General features: G+C 33.7%; 2 protein-coding genes across 2 annotated transcripts; one reads left to right on the top strand and one right to left on the bottom strand.

Moving 5' to 3' along the window:
* The first annotated feature begins 316 nt into the window (after positions 1-316).
* Positions 317-3,230, top strand: LOC120251577 (probable aquaporin TIP4-3). The gene is given in 5 exon segments (XM_039260151.1): positions 317-478; positions 570-817; positions 2,587-2,670; positions 2,672-2,698; positions 2,700-3,230. Coding segments are annotated over 5 exon segments (756 nt in total). The 5' UTR covers positions 317-351; the 3' UTR covers positions 2,970-3,230.
* A 3,178-nt stretch (positions 3,231-6,408) lies between these two features.
* On the bottom strand, positions 6,409-7,551 carry LOC120251471 (E3 ubiquitin-protein ligase ATL42-like). The gene has a single exon (XM_039259986.1). The coding sequence runs from the start codon at positions 7,549-7,551 to the stop codon at positions 6,409-6,411; it is 1,143 nt and encodes a 380-aa protein (XP_039115920.1).
* Between the last annotated feature and the right edge of the window lie 11,088 nt (positions 7,552-18,639).

The following is an 18,639-nucleotide window of genomic DNA, read 5'->3' as shown; positions in this document are numbered from 1 at the left end:
ATTACCAATAATTCATGAGATCCAAAACAAATAAAATTTTTTTACAAAAAACATTATAAAAATAAAATAAAAATAAAACCGTCTCAAACATCTTAAATTACAATTTATGTTCAGAGTCCTCCGTGAGAGTTATATGTGAAAGATTATCTTTTATTCGTTATATAAGAGGGGTTATTCCTACGAGGTTAGTCAAGCCACCGTAATTAATATATTTTCATACCAATAAATAAAAAAATAAAAAAATAAAACTTTTTACGGGGGTATTTATGACAAATGGAATCTCACTGAACTACTTCCACTATATAAACCCTCACACTCTCATCGTCTGTGCATCTCTTCAATCCCCCATCAATGGCGAAGCTAGCCCTAGGGAACCGCGAAGAAGCCACCCACCCGGACTGCCTCCGTGCAGTCCTCGCTGAGATCGTCCTCACCTTCCTCTTCGTCTTCGCCGGCGTCGCCTCCGCCATGGCCGCAGGTAATTGAATTGATCTCTTGATCTCTTGTGAAAATAAGGAGGTCAGAGGTGATCTGGATCTAGTCTGATCTAGGGTTTGATTGATTATCAGGGAAGATGTTCGGGGGTGGAGATTCGATAATGGGGTTGACGGCGGTGGCGTTGACGCACGCGCTCGTCGTGGCAGTGATGGTCTCCGTCGGGCTTCACATCTCCGGCGGTCATATCAATCCGGCGGTGACGCTGGGCCTGGCTGTTGGAGGTCACATCACTCTCGTTCGATCCGTGCTGTATATCATCGCGCAGCTGATCGGCTCCTCCCTTGCTTGCCTCCTCCTCCGGTTCCTCACCGGCGGCCTTGTGAGTTTTCCATCTCTCTCTCTCTCTCTCTCTCTCTCTCTCTCTCATTCTTTTTAAAAAATAAATAAATAAATAAAAAATAGCACCAGGAAAACTATGAGAGATAAATGGTTGCTAATATCTATAGACATTTCGTTGTTTTTTTATTTTTTTATTTACACTATGAAAAGTGGATAAACCACTAGGAGATTTCGCTGTTTTTTTTATAAGGATTTTTAAAAATAATTTTGTGATGTATATTAATATATATGCAAATATTACTTGTAATTTGTAGAGCTATGTTTTTTTTTTTGGGCATACTTGTTTACTTATTAAATATGTTGTTTATAAAATTATTATAACTTTGCAGATAATTTTTAATGTTTGGTCATAATAATTTTTTTTAATTAAAAATATACTGAACAACTTTAGGAGCATGCATGTTGCTAAATGATATTTGTATATAAAAAGTTGACCACAGAGTTGTACTAGTGTGTATATACGATGTGATTTATTTTATTTTTAAATTAGATAAAAAAATTTCATTGTACATAAATTGGGCGGTCTGATGTCTTACATGCACATCGGTGTGCATTTAAGTACGTTTATTCCCACAAAATAAAATTAAGTAATTTTTAAGTAAAATGTCAAAATGAATAATACATCAACTTCAATTGCTCTCGGTGGTTTTGCACCAAAGTTTTTTAATTTTTTAAAATATTCTTAATTTTTTATTATTGAAAACCCAAATATTTGTCCTATATCTTTTTCAAATAAAAATATGAAATTATAATCTTATTTAAAACACAACTATATCTTTCAAAAATAAAGTCAATGTTAATCGAAGGTTTATTAATATTTTTTTCATTTAATAATAATAAATTATTATAATTTTATTTTAAATCGATCAAATGGAAAGGCAGATAAAAAAAAATTAGTTTAGGGTACACTGACTACTTTGTCATGAAAAAAAATAAATAAATAATTGTCTAGATCTATGTTTCCAAATAAATGTAAATCTTAGCATTATGATTAAAAAAGCATTTAATAGCCAATATTTGACTACTACTCCATATAGTACACTGACTATTTGTCGGTTATGAAAAAAATTAAGTAATTTTATATGTTTCCACTCTCCAAGTTTATAAACAAATGAAAAAAAGTATGATTCTCCTTTTTCCAAATAAATGTAGATTTTAGCATTATGATGAAGAAAAGCATTTAATAGCCAATATTTGACTAATATATATATATATATGAAAGAAAAGTTCCAAATTAGTACTCTATTAATTTGCTTTTACACATCATATTTTCTTTCACTTTAGGAAGGATAAAATTGTTGCTAATTGTAGATTTTGTTTTTATTGAAATAAATATAAAAAACTAAAATTTTATCTTATTTATTTAAAAAAAACAAATTGTTCTTCATAAAACATGATTTGTTTAGGAACTGAAAAAGCATGATATTATCACTCCATGCACAACGCATGCGCGAGCAAATAGCTCAGCATGCAAAAGGAGTAAAAAAATCTAAAGTTAGTCAGTGGGGGCTTATCTTCTATCAGACTGGTGTAGAAAGTAAAGTAGCCCATTACGTGATGATAATGGCCATCTTGATTTAGATGTTCATATTCTTGGTTTTTCCCAAATAGAACAACCAAACCAAATAGGCGTGTCATTTATGGCACTTGATATTGGTGGAGTTGTGCAGGAAAATTCTATCTAAATAAAACATTATTAATTTTATTTATAATTATTAAAATCATTTATATAATGTTTTATATGAACAGGACACACCGGTGCATACATTGGCTGTTGGTGTGGGTTCATTTCAAGGTGTGATTTGGGAAATAGTCCTTACATTTTCTTTACTAGTTTTCTATCTACGGCACAATTGTGGATCCCCAAGAAAGCGATCACGCCAGGGCTAGGCCCGTTGCTCGTCGGGCTTGTCGTCGGAGCCAATGTTCTGGCCGGTGGTCCATTTTCAGGTGCGTCGATGAACCCGGCCCGGTCATTCGGCCCGGCCCTTGCTACCTGGAACTGGACTGATCATTGGGTCTATTGGGTTGGCCCACTTATTGGTGGGCCCTTAGCAAGCCTTGTCTATGAGCTTGTGTTCCTTGTTAGATCTCATGCTCCTCTGCCAAGAGATGATGATGGTGCTTTCTAAGGAGTAAGGAGATAAAAAACCAGAAGGTGATGATATCTTTCTATTTATAGATAGTTTATTAATATGTATTATTGGCTTAATTTGTATGGTTTGAGTTGTGTTGCATCTTGTGGGTTTTTAATGTATGGTAATGTGTAAGGGAGTATCTGTCATGCGCCCATGTGATCAGTGTTGTTTGATTAATTGGATGAGAGGCTGATCTTATGCTATATTTTGTTGTGGATTGAGTATTATTAGTCAATGGTTTTAATTTGTGTTATTTATTAGTGACTCAATTTGCTTTCTTAAGGTATTTGTGTTACTGTCAGCCTGTTATATCATGAGGTAGGCTTGGTTGGACTTTATTGGATATTTAATGTTGAGTTTGATTAAAATTATACTTACTTAAATTTTATTTTATTAATAAATTTGTAAATGATTGTTATTTATATATCCAACTTTTTTTTTTCTTCTCTTTGACTTCGACAGCATGAAAAGTTAATGACTTTTTAATTATGAAAATTTATTTACATATTAGAAATTTTTATAGGAGTGTACACAATTTTCAGTATATGATCTTTTGTAGTGATTGAGTTGATTTAAAAACCAATAATATAATGGGTTATTATGTTATCTAGTAACATTATTGAGCTATGGAGCAAGCCTCAACTTGAATGTTAACCTTGGGCTCAGGTCAATTGGCAACCCCACAAGCATCCACTTTGGTCTACTATGCCTCCAGTATGGTTAATTTTAGTGGTGGTAATTGAACGACTTTAGGTTTGATTTTACTAGACAAGGACATTTTTAAAGTTTTTAAAAGATTGAATATATATATATATATACACACACATAAGAACAATACTCTTGTTAAAAAAAATGAATAGTATTTTAATATCAATTGTCCCATTTTAATTACAACAATCGAAAAACTAAATTTCATTTATCCATCTTTATTTACACCTTCCTTTTGTTTATATTGGTCATTTATAAATATTCTATGAATGTCTACAGATGACGAATCACTTCTGTTTATATTGATCATCTACATGCGCTCTGTGAATGTCTACATATGACAAATCGCATATATATATATATAGAATTTTATCTAATCTTGATTCACAAATCTTAGTAAACCTATCACATCTTGGAAACACAAAGAACACTCTAAGATCACATGCAATTGACATCATACTATTCTTTATTTTCCTCCAATTATAAATAATTTTTCTTTCTCACTTGGAGCCACCTAACCTCTTTTAAGTCTTCCATAACAATATTTATATACACATTAATAAACGTGTAACACTAATTTACACCATAATTTTTTTAAAGTAATACTAAATTATTAAAATAACAAAACTCAACTCTTTTAGACAAAAAAATCTCATGCTCACAAACTGAACCTCACTTCTAGTTTCAATAAAAAATTAATATATTTAACTAAAATTTATTTGAATTCAAGATAATTTTCAACTTGGAGGTTACATCTAACCGATCCAACCCATAATTCTTTTTTCTAAAAAATGAAAAATAGTTAAAAATATATGCATGTTTTGTTATAAAAATACTCTTCTACAAACATATTTAAATAGAGCCATGATCCAATACAAACAAGAATTTTTCTCATTATTCTTCCAAACATTAAATTTTTATTATTAATTAATAATAAAAAGTATGCATCAACTCTCCTAATATATATTGAAACATAATATATATTTACAAAAAATAAATGACTTTCCATATGTTAATGTTTAAAAAATATCAATATATAAAGATTAATAGAGAGTGGCATCACAAGTAACCACTGAATATAAAGCCGGTCTTGATGATTCCTTTTCTTAATACAGGGCATATCTCATCAATAAACCTAATCCTCATTATCTTCTTATTATAAAACATATATTTTTATATTTTTGATGAATCAATTAATTGACTATCAAATAAACTAATTTATATTAATAACTATCTCTGTAGCCCAGAGTGGACCGAGTAATAAAAAAATAAGCTATATATATATATATATATATATTATATACTTATGTACGTCTATAAAAAATACAATGCAAACAAACAAGTGGGTTCCGACAATTAAGAAGTTAAATCAATTAGGACCCTCTAAATATATGTACATTAAAAAAAAGGAAAAGGAGAAATTGAAGGCTTAAAACCAGCAGAAAACTTTGGCTATATTTGTAGAGAACTTTCAAATTGAAAACAATGTTTGTTTCATGTTTAATAAACAATGTTGATTGACCTCTGAATGAGACATAGGCTTTCTTATCTGGATATTTTGTCTAATAGAATGAAAAATTATTATTAAAACCACCGTACATTTTATTCATTTTAGTTTTTAAAAGGTTTTTTTTTTCAAATATATGAATTTTCATTTAATTTCTGAAATATATAAATTTTTTGTTTTTCATTTTTCCGTTCAATGTTATATTCATGTAGTATTTATATTGAACAGAAATATCACTGTGAAAAGTAAAGACTAAAACAAACAATTATCAAAAGTTAAAGTCATTAACTGTTTAACTAACTTTAGAATTATATATTAAAATTATAAAAAGATAAAGAGAAATATAATTACAAAGAGGATAACATACCACAGGGCGCTACATTTACCTCTCCATCTCATTGGAAATATTCTGTGTCCTATTTACAAGTGTTCACTTGTAAAAAATTTTCATGTATTAAATTGTCTGTCTATATATTTAATTTAAGAATAAATTAACCTTAATCAATCTTTTTAAACATATTATTCTCCATTATTGTAATCTTAAACATACAATTTTTGTGAATAGACATGGAAGTCTATATAATCAATTTGAGGGACAGATTAACCTTGTCTAATTTTTTTAAATATACTATTATCCATCATTGTCATTTTAAATATACAATTTTAGTGAATGGACAGAGAAATGAGTAAGATGTAAAAAATAACCCTAAACCCTAAATGCGCATCAAATTTTTTTATTTTTCTTGCTCTTCATGAAATGGTTAAAGTACACCAAAGAGTTTATAGTCTAACGACATTGGCCTCAATGCATAAAGTATTAGTGTGAGGATTTAAAAGTTTCATTTTAAGTCTTGTATAATATAGTGATGGAATCGAATCCTCAATTATGAATGCGGGTTTATAGACTTACAACCCAAATCTTGTGTCAGTGGGTGAGAATGTATATATTAGACGATCAATTCTTAGGACATATACACTCCCTTGACTATACTATGCTTGTCATATTTATTTAAAAAAAAAATTACAATGTACATTTATTACAGTCATCAATCAACTACATCAATACTCATCTTATTCCTTATTGTAACTTTTTTAAAACCAAAATAAAAAAAAAACCGAAGATAAAAAACGGAAGATTTACAACTCATCTCTTTTTTAAAACCAAAATAGAGAATCAAAAGAAGCATAATATATAAATATATATATATATCTTAAAATTTAAACCTCAATGACCCCATCTTCCCTCATGATCTCTCTTAGTTCCACTCTCTCCTCCCGGCCGCCGGCGAACCACTTCACCGTCCTCCGAGCAATGGGCAACCAAACACGCCTCCTCTTCTCATGCTCCTCCCCCTCCTCCTTCACACCTGACCTTTCTCCGGCGAACCTCGCCACCTTTGTGATCTCCGACATGCACCGACTCCCGGGTGGTATCAAAGACTCAGTAGAAGAACAACCACCGACATCACCGGAACCCAAAACAAAGTCATTCATCTTCTTCATCTTTTTCTCCATCATCCTCTTCTTCTCCAACTCATCCTTCACACTCACACTCACATCAAACCTCTTGCTCGACGCAAAGCAAAGCATCTCCGAATTCAAAGCCATCAAGTCCGACGAGTTGACGTCACTCCACCGGCTCTTGAACATCACGTCGGAGACGATGATCCGGTGCTTAAACTTATGATAAAACTGATCAGGCTTGTTCTCTTCTTCATCTCTTTCAACAAACAACTCCACCACCGCTTCTTCTTCTTCTTCTTGTTGTTGTTGTTCTTCATGACCTTCACTACGGCGGCTGGAAGAGTTGAGAAGAGAGAAACGGGAACTAAGAGAGAACTGGTTGAAGATCTCAGCATCGGAAGCATCTACAGGTTGGCGGCAAAGAGGACAGCTTGAGTGGCCGGCGAGCCAACGGTCGACGCAGTCGATGTGGAAGGCGTGCTTGCACTTGGGGAGCAGCCGGAGGATCTCGGCGTCGGTGAAGGGGGAGAGACAAACGGCGCACTCAAGGCCGGCGCGGGATCCACGGAGAGAGGAGAAACGGAAGAAGGGGAGAGATTCAATGAGAGTCTTATCAACGCCGGAGAAGCGTGGTTGTTGTGTTGGGTGGAGAAGATGGTGGAAGGCGGCGCCGGAGTTGGATTCCCGGAGGAAGAGGCCGGTGGCGGCAACGTGGCAGAACTTGGCGTACATGAGGAGGACGATGGTGAGGGAGAACATTATGGCGAAGATGCCAATGACTATGCCGACGCTTGGCCTGAAAGAGACGCCGTATTTGATCGGGGATGACTCCGGCGTCTGAGCTCCGGCGCCGGAGAGGAGAAGGAGGAAGAGGAAGAGGATGAAGGTGGTGGACATTTGGATGGAATCTTATGAGAAGAAGATGAGGAGGTGGTGTGTTTTTTATTGGAGGGATTGCTTGTTTTATTTGTCTTTATTTATTTATTTTTGTGCTTATACTTAGTGACATGAGGGTGAGGTTAAGAATAAAATTAAATAAATGAATTTGTTTAATGTGATTGTTAGATGGTTTATTATTATTATTATTATTATTATTATTTTAGAGGTTATATTAATTATATATTTTTTTAAGGTTCTTTATTAGAGGGGAGCATATGTATGTATTCAAGTTGAAGTAGAAGCAAATGAGATAAAACTTACTACTTTTGTTTTGATGGTGACTATTTTTTTTGTTAAGCTGGATCTTTTTTCCTGTTGCTCTTGAAAATTCAACATTTTGATATTTGAATTATTTTTATATTAAAAAAATCAAAATTTTGTACCCTATCAATATCTATGAACACTTCTAATATACATGCATTAGGTACGTAAGATTTTTTTAGACCAGATTGCAGTTTGCAATATGTGGTTGAAAAAATTAAGTTGTATCTTTAATTGCATGTCTCTCGGACAAAATTTATTTATAAACAAAATTAATAATAAAATTTATTTATTTATTTAATATTTACATTTTTGAATGTGAAAAGAATTAAATTAGATGACAACCAATTCTGAAATCAACTAGAATATTTATAAATTCCTACTTCCTCTAGTATCACCCATAACAAATAATTCACCCATGATTGTTTTTCGAGTACCACAAAAATAATCTACATTATTTTTAATTTCTTGAGTCTTTTTTGCCAAATGTCGTATTTTATATTTTTAATTTTGCCAGTATGTTAGTTTATGTGTTAGTAACCTATTATATTTTATGTAACAAAGTTGTAGTTGATTCATTTTTATTAAAAAAATTACAATCTATTTTTTTCTTAATGAAAGTGTGCTCTATCCATTTTATTAATATATATATATATATATATATATATATATAATTAAGTGACTTAAATAAATTAAGAAAACAACTTATCAAATAGTATAGTCATGTACAAGGCTGCAAACTTCTCACTGCATTTATTTATTTTATTTTAATATAAAAAAATAATTAACTACAAATTTATTAAATAGTCAGACAAAGCAAGCAAACAGAAGTACACTTATAACTGCATTTATGATTCACCAAACAATCTTCACAAAAATCAAGCAATCAAGCTGATTTTTTTATGAATGTTGCATGAAATCCATAAGGCACTCTTTGTGGCAGTGTTATCTTAGCCACTGATTTGCTCTCAAATCTCTTGCTATCAATTATATGAACCTGCAAATTAAAGACAAAAACAAAAATCAATTATTCATCATCGACAAACAAAATTACAATTTCTGAAACTGATTAAAAGAAATTAATTAATTAATATTCCTACTTGAGATATGTTGGTTTCTTCATTGTGAACATGAAAAATTATCCATCCATCATCTTCTTCAGAACCACCAGGTCTTGGAACAAATACTGATCCTGTACAAAACTGGTTTTCACCAAGCTCATGATGTTAGCAGGTGATTGAAGCAATGAAGTTGAGTGTGGTGCTGCAGGGAAGAGATTAGCAGATGAAGTGGAAGCTGTTGATGTTTGTAATTAAAGATGTGTGTAAATTTGTATGTCTTGAGTATTTAGTTATGTGTTTTTTGTTTAGTGTATTGTATTTGTAGAAGTTGTGAGTCTGGAGACAAGAGAGGAGATGAATTGAAGTTAAAATGGACGGACTTTGCTCTGATTTCATCATCAAGTGATGATGTCTTTTAGTTCAAAGGCACAGCTATGTTAAGCTCGAGGATGGTGACATGATTCATTAAAAGCTTGTGACAAAGTGTATTCCACTCAAAAGTCTAAACAGCTAAAAGATAAGCTTCTTGTATTTTTGGTGTGGTTCTGATGAATGGATGAGTGTGTGTGGTTTTTCTTCTCTGTTTTTCCTTTGAGTTTTTGCTGATTTTCTTCTCTGTTTTTGTGAGTATTTACATCATGGTATCAGAGCTTTTGTGATCCTGTGTGGCTGTGTTTTGTTCTTCAGTTGAGGGTTAGTGTCCTATGCTTTTTCAAGTCAGTGTGTAGAGAAGTTGGGTGGAAGAAGTGAGAAGAAGATTGCTCAAAGTGGATGAAAATGGCATCGGGTTACGAGTACGTCTCGATTTTTTCTCAAACTTTTTTGCCTTTGTTCAAAGGAGATGGGTATGAAAGGTGGAGTGTTAAGATGAGGACACTCTTTGAGAGTCAAGATTTGTGGACTGTTGTAGAGCATGGATCACTCAAGGAAGGGACGGAAGCTCAAAAAGAAGGAAAGTAAGAAAGAGGATGCTAAAAGCTTTTACATTTAATTCAACGAGCAGTGGAAGAATCAATATTTGATGCAGATTGTGAGGTTTAGAACTGCTAAAGAAGCCTCGGGATCACATTCACTCGAATTTCATGGATCTTCTGACAATGTTGAAGAGGCACACTCTTAGACAAAAATTTGAAGTTCTTCAGATGAAAGAGAATGAAAGTGTGCAGCAGTATGTTTCCAGAGTAATTGCTTTGGTGAATCAAATTAAAAGGACTTGGGTATGATTTAGAAGAGAAGGAAGTGGTTGCTAAGGTGATGAGAAGTGTGATACCTAAGTTTGATAATATCATTACAACCATTGAGGAAGCTAGAGATGTTGAGAAGCTTACTTTGAGTGATTTAAGTGGGAGTCTACAAGCATATGAGGCAAGGTTCAATAGATTCAGTGACATTGTTGCAGATGACTGAGCATTTTATATGAAGGGAGAGTCATCAGCTTTTGGTGGTTCTGGCAGTGGTTGTGAAAGTGTGTCAGGGTCTTCTGGTAGAGGTAGAGGTTTTGCAAGAACAAGAGGAAGGTTTATGAGAGGAAGAGGCAGAAGTTCAAGTGATAATAGAGGCCGATTTTCTGGTGAAGGAAGAGGAAATTTTCAGAGACAATGGCAGAATCAATCTAATTTTGGTTCTAGGAGTTTTGGTGGTCCAAGACAAGGTGGAAGGCAGCATTGGGGTCAGAGATCAGGCAGTGGGAACTATCAAAATGTGCAGTGCTTTAATTGTGGAAGATTTGGGCACATGAGATCTCATTGTTGGTCTCAAGATAGGAATTTTGAGAAAGGATCAAGTTCTAGAAGTGATCAAGGCTCTAATGATGTTGGAAATTTGTTCATGGTGCATGAGGGGTTAGATATGAATCATCGTTTGAAGTGTGTTGTTGGATAGTGGTGCTTCTAGTCATATGATGGTAAGAAAAGTTTATTTCATCAGTTAGATGAGTCAATGCAACATTCAGTCAAGTTAGGTGATGACAAGGAGGTGGAAGTCAAAGGTAGAGGTTCAGTTGCAATCAAATCCAGTAATGGTGAGATAAAATTAATTCATGATGTGAAATTTGTTCCAAGTTTGGCTCATAATTTGTTGAGTATTGGGCAATTGACTGGATGTGGGTACAATGTGATATTTGGAGAAAAGGAATGTTGTATTAAGAATGCACAAACTGGTGATATGTTATTCACAGTACATAAGAATGGCAGTAATTTATATCCTGTAGTATTTTCTGAGAGTTTGCTTGTTAATGTTGCTATCAGTGGTGAGGAGCAGGCTTTATTATGGCACAGGAGGTTTGGACACTTGAGTTTTCAAAATTTGCAGTTAATTTATCAGAAGAATTTGGTGTTGGGATTACCTAAATTGCAAAATTTTAAGCATTGTGAAGCTTGTGTTTATGGCAAGCAGGTGAGGTTGCCTTTTTCTTCCGGAAATGCTTGGAGAGCCAAATTCAGATTGCAACTGGTTCATGCAGATGTTTGTGGGCCTATGCAAACAGAATCTCATGGAGGTAACAGGTATTTCTTACTTTTTGTGGATGATTTTACAAGGATGTGTTGGGTTTATTTATTGAGGAACAAGTATGAGGTGTTTAGTTGTTTTCAAAAATTTCTGGCATTAGTAGAAAGGCAGACAGCTGAGAAATTAAAAACAATCAGAACAGATAGAGGAGGTGAGTTTTGCTCAAAAGAATTTGAGAACTTCTGTGGAAGTCTGGGTATTAGACATGAATTTACTGCACCATACTCTCCTCAGCAGAATGGAGTGGCTGAGAGGAAAAACAGGGTGTTGATAGAAAAGGCTAGATGCATGTTGAAGTTTGGTAAATTGCAAAATGATTTCTCAAGGTGTCGTGACGATGCAGCTTTACATTTCAAACATTTCTCCTACTAAAGGTCTGTGTTCAATCGGGACTCCATTTTGAGGAGTTGGTTTGGAATGAAACCAAAAAGTACATCATTTGAAGACTTTTTGGGTGTATTGCTTATCCACATGTGCGTGAATTTACAAAAGTTGGATGATAGAGCTATTAAAAGGGATTTTTCATTGGGTATGCATATGCGACTAAGGCTTACTAATTTATATTCCAAGCACAAAGAAGGTAGTTATCAGTAGAGATGTGACTTTTGTGGAAAATGAGACTTGGAATTGGTCTCATAATGACATTGGTGTGAAGAAAATTATGTTAGATGGGCTGTTGAAGCATTCTGGATCTGTTACAGTTAATGAAGAAACACAGCAACAAGGAAATGCAGGAAATTCTGGTACTATTTCTGCAGGAAATTCTGGTACTATTTCTGCAGGAAATTCTGGTGGTAACAGTACTTCTTTTTCAACATCTCAGTCATTAGAGAGTAGTGGAACAATTGTTGATGAATCCCCAGTAAAGTTAGATCCTTGAAAGAACTTTATGAAAGTTGTTCATTTGCTCTTACTGTTTCTGATCCTGTATCGTTTGAAGAAGCAAAAGCGCTCGAGAGTGGCAAGAAGCTATGAAAAGTGAGATGCATTCAATCCAGAAGAATGGGACATGGAGGTTGTGTGAATTACCATCTGACAGGAAGGTAATTGGAGTTAAGTGGGTGTATAAAAACAAAAATACAAACCCACGGAGAAGTAGACAAATTCAAAAGCAAGGTTAGTAGCTAAGGGATATGCACAAGAGTATGGAATAGATTATGAAGAAGTGTTTGCACCGTGGCAAGGATGGATACAGAGTGAGAATGCTATTAGCTCTAGTCTACTGTTAAAGGGTGGCCAGTATTTCATTTAGATGTTAAATCGGCTTTTCTAAATGGAGACATTGAGGAGGAGGTCTATGTAGCTCAACCACAGGGTTTTGAAATTTCTGGGAAGGAGCAAATGGTGTATAGGTTGATCAAAGCTTTGTATGGCTTAAAACAAGCACCAAGAGCTTGGTATAGTAGATTGGATGTTTGGCTCCAGTCACAAGGATTCAAAAGAAGTGAAATTGAGCATACCTTGTATAAAAGAAATGGAGGAAATGGTGATGTGTTGTTAGTTTGTGTGTATGTTGATGATCTGATATACCTAGGGTCATCACTCAGTTTAATTAAAGAATTCTGTCAAGCTATGAAGGGTGAATTTGAAATGAATGATCTTGGCCTCATGTCTTATTTTTTGGGACTGGAAATTAAGCAAGATTTATCAGGGATTTTTGTCACTCAAAAGAGGTATGTGGCAGATTTGTTAAGACTTCATAATATGCAAAATTGTAAGGCTGTATCTGTGCCTTTAACCCAATGTGCAAAAGTCATGCATTATTTTGAACAGTCAGAGGCTATTGATGCAACACATTATAGAAAAGGCACTGGAAAGTTATTGTATTTAACACACACAAGGCCCGAGTATTATGTTTGTCAGTCAAGATATCTTATCAAGGTTTATGAGTCATCCTAATAAAATTCATTTTTGGAGCAATGAAGCATGTACTGTCGGGATATATTTCAGACAGCCTGAGTTTGGTATTCGATATGAAAAAGTATGAGTTTTTAGTTTGCAAGGATTCAGATGATAGTGATTGGGTGGCAACATACTTGATAGGAAAAGCACTACAGGGCTTGTGTTTAGTCTTGGTTCAGGAGCTGTTTGTTGGTCTTCTAAAAAGCAGAATGTTGTTGCCTTGTCTCACGCAGAGGTCAATACTATGCCTTAGGTGCTTGTTGTCATGCAATTTGGGTGAAGCAAATTTTGCAGGATTGTGGTGAGATGAATGAAGGGCCAATTGTTATTAATTGTGATATGCAAAGCATGCATAGCAATTGCTAGGAATCCTGTGTTACACAATAGAACCAAGCATATTGCTATCAAGTATCATTTCATCAGAGAGTTAATTCAAAATCAGGAAATTCAGCTGAATTTCTGCAGGTCTGAAGAGCAGATAGCTGATATTTTTACTAAATGCTTGGATCCTCCAAAATTCGCTTATTTAAGAAGCAAATTGGGAGTACGCGTATCTTCAATCAAGGAGAGTGTTAGCGGTGATTGAAGCAATGAAGCTGAGTGTGGTGTCGCAGGAAGAGATTAGCGGATGAAGTGGAAGTCGTTGATGTTTGTAATTAAAGATGTGTGTAAATTTGTATGTCTTGAGTATTTAGTTATGTGTTTTTTGTTTAGTGTATTGTATTTGTAGAAGTTGTGAGCTGGAGACAAGAGAGGAGATGAATTGAAGTTAAAATGGACTGGACTGGCTCGATTTCATCATCAAGTGATGATGTCTTTAGTTCAAGCAGGCACAGCTATGTGTAAGCTGAGGATGGTGACACGATTCATGTATTTTGTGACAAGTGTATTCCACTAAAGTCTAAACAGCTAAAAGATAAGCTTCTTGTATTTTTGGTGTTGTTCTGATGAATGGATGAGTGTGTGTGGTTTTTCTTCTCTGTTTTTCCTTTGAGTTTTTGCTGATTTTCTTCTCTGTTTTTGTGAGTATTTACATCACATGATGCTCCACTTTAATCAATTCTTGACACTATAAATCACAAAATTATTAATATAAACACAATTAATTAATCAATTCAAATCAATTCAATCAATGAAGAGCTTAAAAGTTTTCATTATTTACCCCGGATATCCTACCAGTTTCTTCACCGAAAGTGAACTTAACTAGACTTCCGAATTTAGGCAATGCTACAAAAAAATAAAGACTCATATATATTTAATAATATATTTGGTTTACATCTAATAATATTTTTATAAAAAGAAAAGTACCCTTTACCGCATTCGAGCTTGCAATAGAATCAATAACTTGGCAATAGGCAAAACTTGTTCTTTTGACCCTGATGAAATCTCATTGATCATTGGGAAGTCGACCGAGAACTCTTTTTCCCGTTAGATATCTTTCTTTAATGCCGCCATTCTTTATATTTAATCTCCATTCATATAAAACGAGAGAACAAAAAGCCTTCATCTCTGACACTTAATTATCAAGCTCATCTTGCATTTTCTGAAACTTTATTAATCCTCTAGGAGAACCATTGGAACTTACCAAAGGCCATGCTCCGGCCCTGGAATTATCAAATCTCTGCTCGACATCCCGCACAACTACCTATTCCATACATATATATATATATATATATATATATATATGTTATTTGAGATTAGATATTCATATCAACATTTTAGTAGTAAATATATTATGGGAGACTATTAATCACCTCATCTCCATCTTCATAACAATTGATCAAGTGAAAGATACAATAAGGTTGAACTTGAAACCATTTGATTCGCTTCTGCATCGCATCATGCATCACTCCATTCTTGCATAACTTTCTTTCTCATACTTGATCAATCTTCACCCAAGGTATTCAAATTTAACAATGCAATCACTGTTTGGGACTATCAGTTTACTATAATATTTGTAACAAGTAGTACTTCAACGGTCCACCCTGAAGAAGTCTAGGAATATTTTATAGTGAGCAGCATGTCCATAATGATATTATACCTGAAAACTGATATACATATCATTCAGAACTGCATCTATGTATGCATTTGTATTCAGTTAATAATTAATCTTACCTTTCAGTAACTCCCCATATCATGGCAGAGAATGCTCCTCTCTAATTCAACATCAACCTTATGTGCCAACCTCTTCCCATCAGCTGTAAAATTGAGCAAAAGATAGATGACATATAAAACTACTAGTTCTCAAGAATTAATCATTTGATGAACCTGAAATAACTCCTAAAACAAGGAAAGGTTTCACTGCATCAGTTCCAGTAATAATAAGTTCTCCAGATCCTGGAGCTTTTCTGTCAAATTAACAACAAAACATGTTACCACTGGTCATATTAAAAATGTCTAATATTTATACATATTTAAAAGAAATGTTAACCTTTGGATGAGCAGTGAAAAAGGCCTATTCCACTCTCCATTTACATCCCAATTACTTAATGTATCAAGGCTAAGCAAATCTATCTCTTGTGGAATATGATGATTCTCTGCAATGGAAAAACATCTCCCTGAATGTTCAAAAGGCTTGTCGTGTTGCTAATGTACTTGTTCACTTTGCCGAACCCTCAACTGTATCATAGGTAATCCTACCTACTAAGTTAACCGGATGTGAGACTATTAGTTATTATGAAATTTCCAGACCATGTACCTGATTTGAGGATGTAGGCAGTGAGGATGGCGAGGAGTCTCCCTCGACTGCGGGAGGAAACAAGGCCTGCTTTCTCTCCTTCTCGATCTTGAAAGTTTCGGACTCGACATAACGGTTCTTGTAGCTAATGGTGAATGTATCATTAATATTATTTTTCGAAAAGTAGATGGCATGAAGCATGCCATCTCCTTCAACAAATGTTGCTTGATTTTCCCAACGGTGATACATAGTTGATTGCAGTGCCCCCAAAAGAGCAGGTTTGGTCCCTATGTTCAAACACAACTATATAAGTTAATAATCTAATATAAAGACTGGCTTAATATAATATAAATGTATATATGCATGATTTCTGGACAGAAAAATGGCAGCATGTTCATGTTGTTTTCTCTACTCTAATACATTCAAGTCGGCTAATTATATATTGTAAATATGATTGATACAATGTACCACTTTTCTTATGTATGTTCCTCAGGAAGTCTTCAGGGATATCGCCATCGATGCTCGTCACCACTGTCTCTTCTCCAATCTCTTTGACTGGTAGGAAGTTTCTCTGATCATGTTGATCATGCAAATGAAATTAATTTCTTGTCAAGCTTTCATGAACTTTTTGCATGCATATATATATATAAGTTTATATTATCTTGTTTCAATTACCTGAGAAGGCAAAGTTGGCTGGTTGATAAACTGAAAAGTGGAGTCCACCAATTCATCAAGCAATTTCAAGGATGCATCCTTCATGAGCTTTGGAACATCTAATTTCAACTTAACTTGCTCCAAATCCTTCAATAATGGCTGCTAAAAATTATAAGGTAGCCATGATGCATGGAATTAATCAAGTACTATATGCACACATAAAGAGATATATTTATATATATGTATGTATAATACCTTGAAGGTGGAGGAAAGAAAGATTGAGAGATGATGAAAAGAAGGAAACGGGAAAGGCCTCCTAGATAGAGCCATGAGGCATTGAAGACAAACAAAAGGAGTCTCATGCTTTGCTTTGATTTCAGTCACTCTTCTCAGCCTTGTCGTATAGTTGTAGAGGTGCTTAAGCTGCTATATAATTGGCTATTTATAAATGTCGAGACAAAAAGACATTATATTTTATACAGAAGCCAATAAAAACTAATCGATTGGCATGTCTTTTTAATTTGTATCTACATCCATATATATATAGGAGAGATATTAACTGATAATTATTAATTATTTTTGAAGGGTAAATCATTGTTTTGCAGACAAAGAACAAGAATAGAGCCTCGGTGGTTTTTGGTTGTTGTCTGAAGGCCATACCCTTTTAAGGATCTGATATGAGTGACTGTTTCATAGGCTTTGCAAGGAATTTGGCATAGTAGTACATACACTTTGGGTGTTTGCTTGATTCCATTAGTGCAAGGTTGAATTTGGGTGCCTGTATATTTGTGTCACTTCAATTTGTAAAGTCTAAACTCTATGATTCTATTATACATAAATTAATACCAAATAATGTAGGTAATCAATACATTCAAATGGAAATTAATGATTTTATTTTGGTACATAGAAAGTTATACTTGAGATCAAAATTGGTTTCAAATTTCATTTCACTTCCCTATCAGAGCTAGGATGTTGGGTTGGATCACAGCTACTTGTAATTATATTTCTTAAAAATTTATATTTAGATATATAATCATTTTTATATACAAAATTGTTATGGACCAATTATTCAATAATAAATTAATATGAATCTCAAAATTGAGAGGTTTTTAAAAAGCAGCTAAATCTCTTATTGTTTTTAGAAGAATAAAACATATATCACTTATTGTATTTTGCATAAGGCGCAAATTCATATCTGAGTTATATATGTGATTAAATATCCTAAATCGGATGAAAGTCAATAGTGACACAAGTATGAAAATATACGTGAGTCAGCGAGCTTGACTGACCTTAATTAAAAGCGTCACGAATGTGACACAAAAAGAAAAGTGAGCTCGAGGGCAACAAGTGGATGTCTGCATATTCTTAATATAGGACGTTCGTCAGAAATGACACATACTATATATACATATATTCTTCTTCTTATAGTTTTCTTTGTACGTGATCATGTGGCCGGCTAAATTCAAATTTCACAAATGATCAACTTATTGGAGATGGACTTCAATGACTTTTATATGCGCTAGATGATTCACAAGGCAGGCGAGATATTTATATATCTATATAAATATTCGTTGTTACATGATGGATGATGCATGTTTCAATATTTATTTAATTTAAATGCTGAAGTGTTGGTATGCTTATTATAAAAACATTGTTCATTTCTCATGAATAAGTTAGTGATACTCAATCAAAATCAATTGATTAATAATAAAATTTAAACCTTTTTCCTGTGGCTTTATATATTAAATCTTTTAAGGGTTCAAAGCTTGATCATGCACTGCCTTCTATATTTATAGTAAAACACCTTCATGTTTTTAATGGCCTTGTTCTATATTAGAGAGATATAATTTAAATATAAATTTTTAAAAATACAATAAAAAGGATAATTTGTTGCAATTCTGATTCTATTGACACATAAACAAACATTAAAAATATATCATCCTATTCAAACAGAGTAACACCATACTCGGTTCTTATCAGTAT

This window comes from Dioscorea cayenensis, chromosome 20, assembly GCF_009730915.1.
Source record: "Dioscorea cayenensis subsp. rotundata cultivar TDr96_F1 chromosome 20, TDr96_F1_v2_PseudoChromosome.rev07_lg8_w22 25.fasta, whole genome shotgun sequence".
NCBI classification, from domain to species: Eukaryota; Viridiplantae; Streptophyta; class Magnoliopsida; order Dioscoreales; family Dioscoreaceae; genus Dioscorea; species Dioscorea cayenensis.
The sequence above is the reverse complement of the archived record's forward strand: the minus strand, read 5'-3'. Positions and strand labels throughout refer to the sequence as shown.